The 14,832-nt window shown below is 41.9% G+C and overlaps 3 protein-coding genes across 5 annotated transcripts; 2 read left to right on the top strand and 1 right to left on the bottom strand.

Annotated features, from left to right (window-relative positions):
* The first annotated feature begins 1 nt into the window (after position 1).
* On the top strand, positions 2–2,823 carry LOC134877721 (seipin-like). Its single transcript, XM_063903329.1, has one exon. The coding sequence runs from the start codon at positions 292–294 to the stop codon at positions 1,573–1,575; it is 1,284 nt and encodes a 427-aa protein (XP_063759399.1). The 5' UTR covers positions 2–291; the 3' UTR covers positions 1,576–2,823.
* Positions 2,824–3,462: 639 nt separating this feature from the next.
* Positions 3,463–5,870, bottom strand: lrrc10 (leucine rich repeat containing 10). Its single transcript, XM_063874721.1, has 2 exons — positions 5,674–5,870; positions 3,463–5,452 (listed from the first exon to the last, which is right to left on the bottom strand). Exon 2 carries the CDS (start codon positions 5,304–5,306, stop codon positions 4,482–4,484), a length of 825 nt encoding a protein of 274 aa, XP_063730791.1. The 5' UTR covers positions 5,307–5,452; positions 5,674–5,870; the 3' UTR covers positions 3,463–4,481.
* Positions 5,871–7,371: 1,501 nt separating this feature from the next.
* Positions 7,372–14,715, top strand: cnot2 (CCR4-NOT transcription complex, subunit 2). Of its 3 annotated transcripts, none has more exons than XM_063903915.1 (15): positions 7,372–7,500; positions 8,393–8,512; positions 8,601–8,694; positions 8,887–9,034; positions 9,175–9,357; positions 9,455–9,534; positions 10,029–10,154; positions 10,388–10,512; positions 10,646–10,763; positions 11,128–11,284; positions 11,685–11,746; positions 12,120–12,169; positions 12,266–12,366; positions 13,059–13,203; positions 13,293–14,715. In XM_063903915.1, exons 2-15 carry the CDS (start codon positions 8,405–8,407, stop codon positions 13,377–13,379), a joined length of 1,584 nt encoding a protein of 527 aa, XP_063759985.1. In that variant the 5' UTR covers positions 7,372–7,500; positions 8,393–8,404; the 3' UTR covers positions 13,380–14,715. The 3 variants fall into 3 exon arrangements, with proteins under 3 accessions (XP_063759985.1, XP_063759995.1, XP_063760002.1); XM_063903925.1 differs by having other exon boundaries at positions 8,622–8,694; XM_063903932.1 differs by lacking the exon at positions 10,029–10,154.
* The last annotated feature ends 117 nt before the right edge of the window (positions 14,716–14,832 follow it).

Here is a 14,832-nt window from a genome sequence, read left to right on the forward strand (position 1 = left end):
TCAGCTTCCGGTTCATGGGGTCATGTTTTGAGTACAGAAGAAGCTATGTTTAAAGGCTAGCTAAGTTGCTAACGAGCGTAGACACTCACCAAGCGAGTCTAGGAGACGACATAAACGTGTCACCTTTCGGAGTAGTGGAGATTTTGCTAGGCAACGTTAGTTTACTTACATTGTTAAACAATCTAGCTTAAAAAGAAACTCGGACCTGCGCTGAGTGAGTGTGTTGTTAGTTGAGCAGACATGGTAGGCTGGAGATAAGCGATTACAGTTTCGGAGGGGAGACGCCTACCGATGAATGAATATAAAGACCCACCAAGGAGGCAGCAGCAGACAAAGGGGCTCGAAGGAGAAACACCAGCACAATCAAGGACCCGATCACGGTCCGGACCAGACACGATGGGTGCTACGATGGGACCGGTGCTACATTGGATGCAGGATGTTGCAGCTGTGACTCTCCTCAAAGCCCGGCGGACACTATTTCAGGCTGCCATCCTCTTCTGTGCTCTGTTCCTGCTACTTTGGGTGTCCATCTTTCTTTATGGAAGCTTCTACTACTCATACATGCCCACTGTGAGCTTCTCCACCCCTGTGCACTTCTACTACACTTCTGATTGTGATCCTTCAGAGTCCACACTCTGTTCATTCCCCATGGCCAACATCTCCTTCATGAAGAACGAGAAGGACCAAGTGATGGCTAACGGTCAGCCTTATCGGGTGTCTTTAGAGTTAGAGATGCCAGAGTCTCCTGTGAACGAACACTTAGGAATGTTCATGGTCAAGATGTCTTGCTACGCCAAGGGTGGGAAGATTGTCTCATCAGTGGGTCGATCTACAATGCTGCATTACCGCTCCAGCCTTCTGCAGAGCCTGGGCACTTTACTGTTCTCCCCTTTCCTTCTGACTGGCATGACTGAGCAGAAGCAGCTCATAGAGGTCGAGCTCTTCTCAGACTACAAGACAAATGCTTATCAACCCTCTGTCGGTGCAGTCATTGAGATCCAGTCCAAACGAGTGCAGATCTACTCATCTCAACTCCGTATCCATGCTTTCTTCACTGGTATAAGATATGTTCTGTACAACTTCCCCCTGACATCTGCAGTCATTGGCGTGGCCACCAACTGTGCCTTCCTTAGTGCCATTGTGCTGTTCAGCTACCTGCAGTTTATCTGGGGTGGGATCTGGCCTCCAGAGCAAGTTAGAGTCAGGGTTATGATGGGAGACAACACCCGCATCCAGCAGAGGAGAGAGGAGGCTCGGAAGCGCATGGAGAAGGAACATTCACAGAAGGAACTCTGTTCTCCCCAAGTGATTGGTTCTGTGAATGAGGCCTCTGATTTTCAGGGAAATGACACAGTGGTGGAAGCATCGCCAAAAGAACCCCCAGAAATCCCAGGAAACCCAGATGCCTCAGGGTCTGATGTTCCGGACACCAAGGAGAAAGAGTCAGAGGAAGGGTCTCATGACTCTAAGGTGTCTGAGGAAGAAGACAGCTCAGATGGGTTGGAGGGATGTCAGCTGCCTCCACAGGGTGAGACCACCCTGCGACAGAGACCTGGACCATGGATGAGCCTGTAACCAACACCGCTGGAGACAACTTAAGCACCAATAGTATATGCTCCATGTTGCATCACTCTTCTGCAAACCCACTGATGAGTCGGCATAGATGCAGATGCATGATAAATTAATACCTGTGTTGTTATAGCTAACAAATGAATGCTTATTGTCTTGTGTTGAGAATTCTTTACCTCATTGCAACTTTGAGTTCTTTTAAATTCTTTCTGCTTATGTGTACAGCACTTCTAAAGTCCTATGTTTTTCATGAAGCATCTTTCTTTTCATGAAGCCTATAGCAGGAGATACCACATTCCATTGTCCCTTGTAATGCCTACAGGAATGTGGCATTACTATTTAGTTGTTACACAAATATTTTAATTACATTTGAATTTAAAGTCAGTTGAACCTGCCCAAGTTTTACTGCTTCAATGTCTGAACGCACTGTATTACCAGGTCAAACATCCGTAGACTGGGTTGTAATGTAGCTGCAGCGTACTTGAAAGGCACGTTTAAGTTTGGTGATTGAATGAAAGAATGTTGCACACCCTTTTGGAGTATCTAGACAAACCAAGCCTTGTGATACTTTTTCACAGAGGCTCTCTCAGACCAATTAGATTTAGAAAATGATCCCATAAAGTGTTTTTCTTTTAATATCTTCCTTTGAAAATGTGTGCAATGGGTCCGGGCTGAGGTAGATAAAGAACATGTTTTGATTCAATATATATTTTAAGCTTGGTGTTCAAAATGTCATCATCATTACTGTGTTTACAGTATATGTTACAGTGCAGTTTAAACCTTGCAATTCATGGTTGGGGAAATGGTAATTATTTATATGGATCTTTTAAATAATATATATCTGTCAATTAACCATGTTTTTATTTAACATTAAGGAACAGCATGTAAATTAACTTTTTTGAAATACTGGTTGTTAGAGCGAATAAAGTGAAGGTGATGCAAGAATTTTTGGATTATAGCTCAGCCTCCATGTGTGAAACCTACACTTAAGGGGAGTATATGGTTTAAGCAAATGTATTTGAGAGTTTGAGTTAAGTTATGTTTACACAGGATTTTGAACCAAAGATATTGTAAAATATGATATACTCATTGTAAGTCAATTTGGATTGTGTCATGAAGAATATCCTTGCAAATTACCTAAAGTTATAATGTCTCTACGTGCTTGTGTTGAATAATCAACAATTAACTTTCTTGATTGTCTCTTGTTTATGTTTGGGTGACATCCCTGTCAAACAATAAAGCCGCTTCAAAATATTTGTTGGTCTATAGACCTTATCATTTTTGTGCTTTAACAGGAGTGGCAAAACATTTTGTTTCAATTTGTATACTATTTAAGATTTCGAAACACAAAATATTACAACCTATATAAAATACAAATTACTTTCATGGAAGTGTGTATTGATAATATATAGGTGAATAAATCTGAGAATATTTTTTAATGAAATTAAAACAAAATATGTCTGAATACACTTCATTATTTTTATGTACCTAACAAAGTAATCCTTATCGATTTCCTCTGAATAAAAATGTAAAATGTCCTGTATCCAAACACCACACGTACAAATAAGAAAAACTCTATACTTTTTTAACATAATAGAATAAGGCAAACCCTTTAAATATTGTTTATTTTATTCCAATAAAATCCTCATCCGATTAAAATAAGTAAGTGTTTTGATTTATCTTGTCAATTGACCATTTTTAATGAGAATCGATCATGTGTGATATTAAATACAAAGCTTGAGAAAACAGTTTTTTATTTTTTCAGTGGCCTTTGCTACACCAAGCTTATAGTCACACCCAAAGCCAGAGCACTGTAAAATCCACATTTAGTGACGTCTTTCAATTTAGGCATGGTAGGGGGCAGTGTAACAGGATCCAGATCTGTATCTTTTATAACACATTGAACAGCATTTGTATAACTTAGAATGATGTCATTTTCATAGAAACTCTACGATTACATGCAGACAATAAAATGGTTGTTTAATTCAATATGGTTATACAGTAGTTTAGTGTGTTCATGCTGTGTGAAATAATCACATTTCCAGGAAAAAGGCTGGTGTGTAGCCTTTTCTAATTATATTTTCCTACGGTCTGTTAAGAAGTATTCAAAATCCCTGAAATGATACATTGTTGGATGGCATTTCATCTTGTTTACAGAACATTTTCCTGGTATGCTGAGGAATTGGAAAGCTGCATTTACGATCTGTTTCAAATCGGAACCTTATAGCGAAGATATTGAAGCCCATTAGCAGCCTTATTCAAAGCCACAGCCCCAATCTATCCGATGAATTATGCATTGGTCTGGATAAGGAGTGCACTAATTGTATTAAAACCATCCATCACTTGTATTAAAAACCTCACTGTATTTATCCTCAGTAGGTACAGATATCATCTCATACTCAGCTTCAACAACATGTGTGTAATGAATGCTTTCTATTTCCTCATCTCTGTCATACTGACCAACTGCACTGTCAATTCAACAGAAGTCTATTGCACTCACAGTTTATTAAGTCGACATACTGTACCTATGCCAGTTCTGATGGATCCCACAGATATGGTACAAAACTTGAAAAGATCAACAGATATGTTTAATACCATAAGATAAAGATGTTAAACATGTTTGAATAACAGAACATCTGATGTTGGTGGGAATTAAATGTCATTTCAAATGTCACTGAAGCTTTCATTGAATCCATTTACAGAGTTGTACTAATTCAAATAAGGCACCCACATTTTATAGGATCAGTATCAAACATCCCGTTTGACTAACATGGTTTATACAACGACTTTCCTTTACCATATATAGACCAGACGCCATCAGCCTTGTGTACAACACACCAGTCAGCGTCAAGTGTTCCACTTGAATGTCCCCCACGCCTCCCCACAGCTTAAGGTCACTTTGTTCCTTGACCCTAAATGCTGTGCTCCTCCTCAGGTAGTACCTCCGTGACCTCCACTGTAGTCTCACCTGCTGCTTTCGACCCATCATCTTCCTGCTCATCATCTGAGCTGTCTGCCCAGCGCCCGACTCTTCTGACTCCGTCGCCCACCACCGGGGCGTTAACGCAGGGGTTGTGGTCATAGATGACAAGTTTCAACCCCTGCATGTGAGACAGGCCAGGGAAGTAACGTATTTTGTTCCGATCCACATCAATGACTGCTAGGAAGTGCATTTCCAGCAACACTGGTGGGAACGCTCCCAGCTGGTTCCCAGCCAGCCAGATACTTCTCAGCTCTTCCAGCACTCCAAGCTCTCTTGGTAAACTCTGTATCTGGTTATAACCAAGGTGCAGGGTCTTGAGATTAGGGAGCTCACAAATCACCTGAGGGAAAACAGTGAAGCAATTAGTCTCCAGCCACAGAGTATTAAGCTCCTTGAGCTCGCTTAGTTCTCTGGGGAGACTGTAAAGCCTGTTGTTACCCAGGTAAAGGATGCTGAGCTGAGGCAATCTGCAAACAGCTGCAGGGAGCTCTTCAAAGCAGTTGAAGTCTAAGGCAAGGAGCTGCAGCTTCTTCAGGCCCTGCAGGTCAGCTGGTAAACTGCTGAGGTTGTTGTCACTCAGGTAGAGCTTCACCAGCTCACCAAAAACACAGGCAGCAACAGGTAGCCGACGCAACTGCCGACTGCTCAGATCCAATGTCCGATCAAGTGGCATCTCCTTCAGGTCCCCCACTAGGAAGCGTTGACAGCGCTCTGAGGGAATGAAAGCAACTACGCCCCGCATGGCATTACCCATCTCTGCCAGTCTCTGAAACACCACTGGTCCTCCTCCTCAATTTAGAGCCAGACAAATGGTTCCACTGATGTAGGCAGTTGGCGTCTTCAAGTACATTTCAGGGCATCCTATTAATTCTTCTTCACCGTCCCTCTGGAGTTATTGATCTTGAGAGAAACAAAACAAAGTTGCAACAATGTAATGCATCTTTGTTACACTGCATTAGCATATGAGACGGCATGTATCAGAAATAACTTGATTATGATCTTGAATTACACCCTTACATGAGAGAGAAGCCATGAAAAATAACAATGAAAACAACCATCAGCAAGAAAACAGAAAACATAATAAGCGCAAGGATGCTCGTTTGACAATTAAAAACACTTACTTTCCACTGTTTTCTCGCTGGTGTCCACGCCTTTCATCACCTACAGTAAGCCATTTGTTTATCCAACTTAATGGGCTGAAAACATTGTTTTTCCCTAGGCAGATATTCCCCAGTGTAGTCCTTTCATATCTCTCCGTGGCTCTGAGCTTTGCCCTGACTTTCATGGCGATAGCAACCACTAGCTACTCTCTCCTCCCCATTTGTGCCTAATGACTTTCCCCCCTTCTTCTCTGAGATGACAGAGGTGGCAGAGAGAGACAAAGGGAGGGGCAAGGTGCAAAGCAACCGAAGTGCGTTGTGATGAAAGAGCAGCGAAGGTCATTTATATGCTGTTTTAATCGGGCCCAGATGCAGTCTTGGGTCAATGCCAGCCGGCCAGACAAGTGGGCTTGTAATGTGGAATAATCTTCAGATTTTGTCAATGTGCGCAGAAGGATCAAAGAGGGAGTTTGTACGTGTTTTGCTCTGACCTATATTGAAGTAAACAATTACGTGTTTTTGAAGGAAAGGAAAATTAATTTACAGGTCCCCAGGGAAACTGAAAGGTGTTGTGAGGTGTGGTGGAGGGTGCATGGCTCTGCAGGTCTGTGTTTTGTCAGTGCCACATTTCATCTGTTTGAACATCAACTTTGCATTCATTGTTGAGTGAAGACATCAGTGCCATACCCCTCCAAATGCAAGTGCTCATATTTCAGTTTTCCATGTAGGCATTAAAGCCAAATATAATTTCCTATTTATCTTTCCTGGAGCTGGTCTTACTCCTGGACTGCCTGAGGTGTGATTTACATATGCTATCTTGCATACCTTCATTAGGGCTATTTTCCAAATAGATAATACTAAGAAGGAATTTCATTTTTCTTATCAGAAGGGACACTGCCTGGCCCTTGTCTGTTTTAACTCACTGACAGACTGTTTTTAGCACAGTCCTTCCACTTATCCACTGCATGGGTGCCTCAAGCAGTCAACAGTGCAATCCAGACCGAGTACACAGAAATAACAATGCAACTACCTTAGTAAACCCTTTTTGTGCCAGAAATGTTTAAGGAGCACATGTTTCATTAATTTCCTTTTGTCTGTATTAACGTTATCTTTGACCTGCTGTTCCTGCCATAACTAGTCGACATGTGTGGTGTCCACGAAGGTCCATGAAGGCTTATTATTTGTGGTTCCAAATTAAATAATTAGACTTCATGTTGAATCATACCTTCTTAACCTACTATAGTATTTGATTCTAAAATTAAACAAGACAGCTAAGAGGCAGAGGTCACACTTTGGATCCTGTAACCTGTCAGGGGAAATATGTACAAAGAAATGTTCCTTGGGTTTTGGTAGTGCTTACTAAAACAAATGAGTAAACCTGTTAATGCAGGGAACTTTAGGGGCCCCTGGTGGACAGTGGTGAAGATCTGAGAAAACTGCTAGAAATCTGAAACTAATGCCGATATATTGAGGAACACAGTTGACCATGTACATTTTATTTGGATATCCTGACAATGTTAATGATAATATGTCTGTATTGAATGCATCTTCACAGTTTCATAATGCAAAGACACATTATGATCACAGGAGGGAGGTAGACACTTGAGGGTAGTGCTTTATTTGTATTCACTGCTAAAAGAACACACCTATTACGTTTTTTTGTTTTGTTTTGTTCTTGGTGTCTGTTAAGCCTCTGTGGGACTAACGGAGTGAACTTTCTGACATTTTCAGATTTGTGTACGGAAGTGGTCAGCGGGTTGTAAGTTCAGAGGGTAAAGGCTATCCCTCTTTCGATTGAGAATACACACAGCCATCTTGGATCTAACGTAGAGAAGGGAAATTGATGCGGTGAGGATATTTTACTTATTTTTTGTCATATAAACACAGTTTTGGTCATAATTAGGCCTTCTGTATAAACGGTTTACGTCGCTGTTATCCCCTGTTTGGATATAGAGCGAATCATTAGCCTTTAGCTTTAGCAGATTGTCGCTGTTGCTGCTGCTGCAAACGGAGCGTAAACTGAGCCGAGAAAAAGCACAGCTGACTGGCTATATGGAGGCAGAAAAGGCCCACCTAACTGCCTTATAGTGACCGCTGCTTGGTAGCCAAGTCAGGGTGTGTTGGAGTTGAAAGGTTTCGGTATGTTGTGGTACTTGGCTCCTTGTTTAAGGCAGCCCGCTTGCTAAGCTAACACAGATTGATTACAAGCACTTAGCTTGCTGACTACACTGGAGTTGGCTAACTAGCATGTTAGCATTGCTGCTGGTATATTTTTCAGCAGTGTCAAATTAGGTTACTAATCAATTTGGATAATGTTATGCAACATTTTAGTTGAGAGGGATAATAATTGAGCTGCCAGCTGATTTGATATATGTTCAAGATAAGTACATGTTCTTATAGAATATAATCATTTCCTTCTTTAATGCGTTTACATAATTAAAAAGTAGACACACAGTTAAAAACTTTTTTTTTAAAACATCCACAAGATGCCAAACCGTGTACTTTGTTTATAAAAGTTGATATTATTAGTAAAGTGCAGGAACAGCAGATGAAAGGTTGTCTGCTGTTATAATAAACAACATAGATGTTTTTAACCTTGTGTTTTGAAGTGGAATCAGAATGTTTAGAGGAGAATTGTGAATTTTACTGCAACATTGTATTTGTGTTTGTACAGTTCTTGACCCTTTGACTTCCTTCCCTCGCAAATCTTTGACAACAGCTCTGCTCTCTCTCTCTTCAGGTGACATAAGGCATGTTTGGTGCTAGAAAGAAATTTGTTGAGGTAGTCGATAATGACTTCTCGGATGAAAGCATGTACTACAGCCAGCCGTCGATGTTTCCACATCGGTCGGACAAAGATGTGAGTTTTGGCCACATTTTAGTACACTTCTCTCATTTCAAGTGTTGACACCATAGGAGACGTTTTCTAGTTATCTTACTCTTTCTAGTCCTCAAATGTTTTCCTTCAGATGCTGTCGTCTCCATCGCCATCGTCGTCGGGTCAGCTGTCGCAGCTTGGTGCGAGTTTGTATGGTCCACAAAGTAAGTGTTGCATCTTCCTTTACACTCACTCACAAATCAGTGTAGCATATATGCATCATTCCAGTTTAGCTCAGGAAATCTTGCAAATTACACCTAAAAACCTACTTACATTTTTAAATGCAGGTCACATTGCAGATACATTCTATCTGATTTGTCTGACAGTATTTTCTTTTTCTCCCTGTTTTTCTGCAGGTGCACTTGGCTTCTCGGTAAGGGGCATGGGGAATAGCACGCCTCAGTTAAACCGAAATCTAACGCAAGGCTCGCAGTTACCAAGTCATATCACCCCCACGACGGGGGTCCCCACCATGTCCCTCCATACCCCTCCATCACCAAACCGGTTAGTATAAAAGTGTTCTCTTTTTTTGTGAGTTTGATGACTGAGTTCCGATTCAAATTTGTGTGGTTTATAACAATAGCCTGGAAATAGAAAGACAATTCACAGTGAGCTCTAAATCTGGCCTGGTGATGTTTTAACAGGGGGACGTTGCCGATGAACACGAGAAACATGCTAAACCACTCTCAGGTCGGTCAAAGTATTGGGATGAGCGGCAGGACCAATAGTATGAGCAGCTCGGGGCTGGGCAGCCCGAACCGCAGCTCGCCAAGTATCATCTGTATGCCCAAACAGCAGCCAGCACGCCAGCCCTTCACCATAAACAGGTAGACGGTCTTTGTAGCGATCTGCTGTTTTTATATTTTAAGTAAAGTTCTGTATTTGAAGCTCATGTTTGGCTTCGGTGTTCTTATGTCTGTGCAGCATGTCGGGGTTTGGTATGAACCGAAATCAAGCTTTTGGAATGCCCAACTCGTTATCGAGCAGCATCTTCAATGGCACAGGTTAGTGTGTTTAACTCAGGTGGGTATACCAAAGGATCATTGGTATTAGGTTTTTGTCTTAAAATTGAATACATTAAATACATTACATTTTATAAACCCACCTTGCTGGTGAAACGTTCAGAACTGTCGATATGATGACCTGGTTCACTGTAGAATACAGAAACAGTGTCTTCTCAAAGCAAGAAGCACAACTGCTTTAAAGTGCAGGCAGGACAAAGTCAAAGTTAGAATCAAACTTTGGTATTTGCTGGTGGAAATGTGTCAAAATAAAGTTATTTCTGGATATTATGTAAATACATCTTTGACTGCTGAAACCGACGGTAGGTAACTACTGTACCAATGAGCTGTTTGGTTTAGTCAGCAGTTATTACTCAGGGGAGGGTGGGCTATTAATTAAAACAATTACACTCTCAAGTTAATATTTGCCACATTATTACTCAGTTACATTGAGTTGAAGGTGACATTACAAGTTCCTAACCTTCCTATTACTGCAGATGGGAGTGAAAATGTAACGGGACTGGATCTGTCAGACTTCCCTGCGTTAGCAGACAGGAGTCGGAGAGAAGGGACGGGAAACCCAACACCGGTGCTCAACCCACTGGCTGGACGGGCTCCTTATGGTAGGCCATTAGGCCGTAGAAAGTGTCTTATTCTTACACACATTAAGCTATAGGAAGTAGGTTCCCGTAGGAAAGGAAATAGATATTAGCGCCTTGATTGGGTTCATAATACTAGCCGAGGCTTTGTTTTAATGCACATCCACAGAATAGCTTGTGATGACCTTTTGTTGTGATTAATTGCTCATTACACTTTGGGGAATTATAATCTCTGCTTCACTGTGTTCATCATCAAGTTGGCATGGTGACAAAGCCTTCAACAGAACAGACGCAGGATTTCTCCATCCACAACGAGGACTTCCCTGCACTGCCTGGCCCGAACTATAAGGACCCCTCGTTGAACAGTGATGACACCAAAACTGTGAGTGTGAGCGACTGGTGAATCCTGCAGCACAGTCTGGAAGGATGTCTGTTAATCATTATTGGTTATTAAAAAATATATTTCTTTTTCTTTTTAATTCAGTTTTTAGTAACTGTTTTTCTTTGATTTTTAGAACTTGAACTCCACAACCAAGAGCACATCCAATGCAGATGGGCCGAAGTTCCCGGGAGATAAGACGACCTCAGCACAGAACAACAACCAGAAGAAAGGGATCCAGGTGTTGCCCGATGGTGAGACTCCTCAGCCAATCGTATCGCTCCAATTCCACTGAGACATCCCTTCTTAATCGCACAACTTGGGTGAGACAGTTGGGCTCTCTACCCTGCATTTGGGGTTAGATAATTATTGGATTGGCTGCAGTGAGGAAACCACAAAGAATATGTTCAAAATGGTACAGACCATTATCATCCTTCCATTAGTCTGTCTGTGACCATGACCTGTTAAAAAACAAAACAATTGGCTTGGTTTGCCCTCCTGTGCTTTCACAAAGTGTGGGTTATAAATATGGAGGTAATGTATTGACAGTAAGTATTAACTGTAGCCTGAGCCCAGTGTCAGCGCTTTGTTGAACTCTGAATTATCCGGCTGCTGCAGGTCGGGTGACGAATATTCCCTCAGGAATGGTGACGGACCAATTCGGCATGATTGGCCTGCTGACGTTTATCCGGGCAGCAGAGACTGATCCAGGGATGGTCCATCTGGCGCTAGGAAGTGACCTCACGACACTGGGACTCAACTTAAACTCACCAGAGTAAGACAGAGGTTCTTACCTAGAGACAGTAACATTTAGGGGCTTTTTAGCCACCAGGGGTATGTCCAAGAAATGATTCAAACTAATCCGAAAACCCCGTCCTCTAAACACCGCAACCCATTTAAATATTCGATTACCTATAAAACACGATGAATACACAGGGTTACCATGGTTACAATTGCACTAACTTTTTCTTTTCACTGAATAAATCTTATTTAAACTGGGCTTTTAGTCTTAACAAGACGCCTAACCCCTCTTTTTTTTAAGCTGGCATGCTATTTTTTGCAACTTACACTTACTTTATGTCCAGTATATCTGTTTTATATGAAAAATGTATAGAAAATATTCTGTTTCAGTGTCCACAGTGTCTAGAACTCACCTCAACTTTCTTTCCTGACAGAAACTTGTACCCTAAGTTTGCCTCTCCTTGGGCCTCGTCACCATGTCGACCTCAAGACATTGGTAAGACATTTGTGTGAATTATAAGTGGAATGTTACTTTTTAACCTCCCTAATTTAGTGATCAATTGGCATTCTGCAATAGCTTTCAAGAGTTGGTCAGAGCCCATCTGAAGTTCTCTTACTGATCACAGACAGTTGTTATGAACCAGATAAAGCCGCCTCATCATTCCACACATCCCTGGCTTGGCAGTATATAAATGATCACAATTACTACATATGTTTAATATATAATTGGCTATATGATCTGGCTGGCCAAGATGACGCATTATTAAAATAAACCTCACATAGGGGAAGCTTTAACATTGCATAATTTGCCCTTTTTCTAATAATCTTTAATACAATTACAAAACTTCTATCTGTTCCTGAATTTTCAGACTTCCACGTTCCATCTGAATACTTAACCAATATCCACATAAGGGACAAGGTAACTATGAGCTTCAGAACAGTTTCAGTATTCAGGTGGTGTGTGTGTGAGGCCTCTAAACTAACTCTCTGTATTCTTTATCTGTGTTGCCTCCAGTTGGCAGCAATTAAACTGGCACGGTATGGCGAGGACCTGTTGTTCTACCTGTACTACATGAACGGAGGAGACCTGCTGCAGCTCCTGGCAGCCGTAGAGCTGTGAGTACTGAACCTTTGAATGGGGAACCGTTGTCTTATCATTTCTCTTTCACACTGTAAATAGTTCCCGTCTAAGTTTGCTGTTTTTCTTCTGCGGAATAATAAAACAGATTGAACATTCTGAAAGTTGCATCACTCGGTTCGGCAGTGGCTCAGTCAGTAGGGACTGGGAGCAGTAGGGTGGTCGGTTCAAGCCTTAAACAGACAAAAATGGAGGGTGGACGGCTACTCGGAGAGGTCCCAGTTCACCTCCTGGGCCCTGCCGTGGCGCCCTTGAGCAAGACACCGGACACCCCCCCCCCCCCCCCCCACACACACACACACACACACACACACATACACACATACTCCCATACTCCCATACTCCCCATTGCTCCTCTGGCACTGTACAATAGCTGCCCACTGCTCCTATTACTAGGAAGGGTCAAATGCAGAGATCATATTTCACTGTTTGCGCTGTGCTATGTGCATGTATTTGGGACAAATTAAAAGGGTTTCAGCCTCCGATGATTCATGAAAGACAATATGTAGTGTTGTTTATTAACGTTCCCTATTTGAAGTAAATTTAAACTTGTGTGTCAGGCTGTTGGCGGCTCTTCCCTCTTTGGGATCAAAACGTTACGTTTTTTTAAGGAGCTCTGCATTTCTTCCCTGATTTCCTCTTATTCCTTGTTCATAACTTCCTTCCCCAGCTTTAACCGGGACTGGAGGTACCACAAAGAGGAGCGGGTTTGGATAACAAGGGCGCCGGGCATGGAGCCTACACTGAAGACCAACGCATACGAGAGGGGAACCTACTACTTCTTTGATTGTCTTAACTGGAGGAAAGTTGCCAAGGTAAAAACTTCTCTTTCTGCTGTTGCACTTTAGAACACCTCGTGAAAAATGGCTTTAGCTTTAACTGACTCTTTTTGTGCATTTCTCAGGAATTTCATCTGGAGTATGACAAGCTGGAAGAGAGGCCTCACGTGCCGACAACATTCAACTACAACCCAGCCCAGCAGGCCTTCTAAGGCCCGACCAGTCCAAAGGGCCGCAGCGGTTCCTGCACACAACACTGTTGGTCCAGGAGGGGGCGCTGTGGTTCACAGAGCTCGGTTTTTATTCCTCGAGGATTTGACTTTCTTGACTGCGGGGGTCGTCGCCACCATCAAAACTGCCCTGCCTTTCCAAAATTACATGCTGCCCAAAACACCAACACTTGTTCTGTTTTTATTCTTTATGTTCCTCCTGTTTTTTTGTCTTGTTTCCAGCAGGGTCTGTGTTATGTTTACGTCTCTGAATCTGAAGCCTGTTTTCTTTTAGAAAAGGAGGACGGACCTTGTGGCACAGGACAGTGACAGATCAAGGTTTACACCTCGCCAAGTGTTAATAACAGAAAAAGGCGAGGAGGTTAACATCCTCGGACGAAAGTGAAAGGGTGAAAGAAATGCAATGTTTATTGTTGCACTATATTTAGTAATAAAAGAACACAACATTTGTTTGTGATTTTTTTATGTGAACACTCCCAGATCATTTTCCCTTTCCATACTTTGTTGTGGGTCAGGGGTTCAAGCAACTTTCCAAATGCATCCCTTTCCATCTCACCCTTTTCATTTTCCTTCCTTCCATTGATTCCAACCTCTGTATTTGCACCACCCAACAGTTTTCTGTCTCTCACTCTGTCCGTCTCTCGCTGTGACTTCTGTTGAACATGGACACAAATCTGTGAGACTGCTTTGGTTTCACAAATGTGGACAAATCCTCGCAGAGGCTTATCCGCTACACGACGTTGCTCTGGAGCAAACAAAACACTTTCCAGTCTTTGTTACAATTTTGTAAGAAATGTGTACATTTTGTTTCTTTGCATCACATAACTTAGTATATGTATGTACGAATGTGTATATATGATTGCTATATATATGTATGTGTATATATATACATATATATATATATAGGACATCTATTTTGAAAGAAATTTTGCCCTGCCTTTAACCTCGTTTTTATGAGGTGAGCATGGATGCAATATGTGGACGCAACAGGACATTTCTGGATCTGCTGGACAGGGTCTCACATGGCACTGCGGGCACTTAACTTCAAAAATAAAAATACAAAATGTAAAATGTCATTCAAGGAAAGGCCTGATTCTCACCGAAAAAATAAACACGGACACCATCCCTTAAGTTTGGAGTTCAGCGCAACAAAAGGGAGGGGTTTCAATTTGAGCTGCTGAACAGCAGTGAACGGCAGCATTTCATAGGAAACGGAAAAATGAATAAATGAGGAGAAAAAAAGACCAAGACCAATCTTGTATTTTCTGAAGTTAAAGCTTCTTTTCTTTGTATTAAAGCAGAAAAGGCTTTCCTGAAACGCTGCGTGTGCGTGTTTTATTGCTCTGAGGTATTTAAGTAAAAATTGTCCAGAGTCGGGTATCAATTAATTTACACATTCCCGGCAAACATGTATGATCAAGTTTTAGATATTACA

Source organism: Eleginops maclovinus, chromosome 2 (genome assembly GCF_036324505.1).
Source record: "Eleginops maclovinus isolate JMC-PN-2008 ecotype Puerto Natales chromosome 2, JC_Emac_rtc_rv5, whole genome shotgun sequence".
NCBI lineage: Eukaryota > Metazoa > Chordata > Actinopteri > Perciformes > Eleginopidae > Eleginops > Eleginops maclovinus.

Excerpts from the sequence above, each read along its gene's own strand:
- LOC134877721 (XM_063903329.1), top strand. The coding sequence starts at position 292 with ATGAATGAATATAAAGACCCACCAAGGAGGCAGCAGCAGACAAAGGGG.
- lrrc10 (XM_063874721.1), bottom strand. The coding sequence starts at position 5,306 with ATGGGTAATGCCATGCGGGGCGTAGTTGCTTTCATTCCCTCAGAGCGC.
- cnot2 (XM_063903915.1), top strand. The coding sequence starts at position 8,405 with ATGTTTGGTGCTAGAAAGAAATTTGTTGAGGTAGTCGATAATGACTTC. Across the intron at positions 9,035-9,174 it reads ACCCCTCCATCACCAAACCG|GGGGACGTTGCCGATGAACA; the intron begins GTTAGTATAAAA and ends ATGTTTTAACAG. Across the intron at positions 10,513-10,645 it reads ACAGTGATGACACCAAAACT|AACTTGAACTCCACAACCAA; the intron begins GTGAGTGTGAGC and ends TTTGATTTTTAG.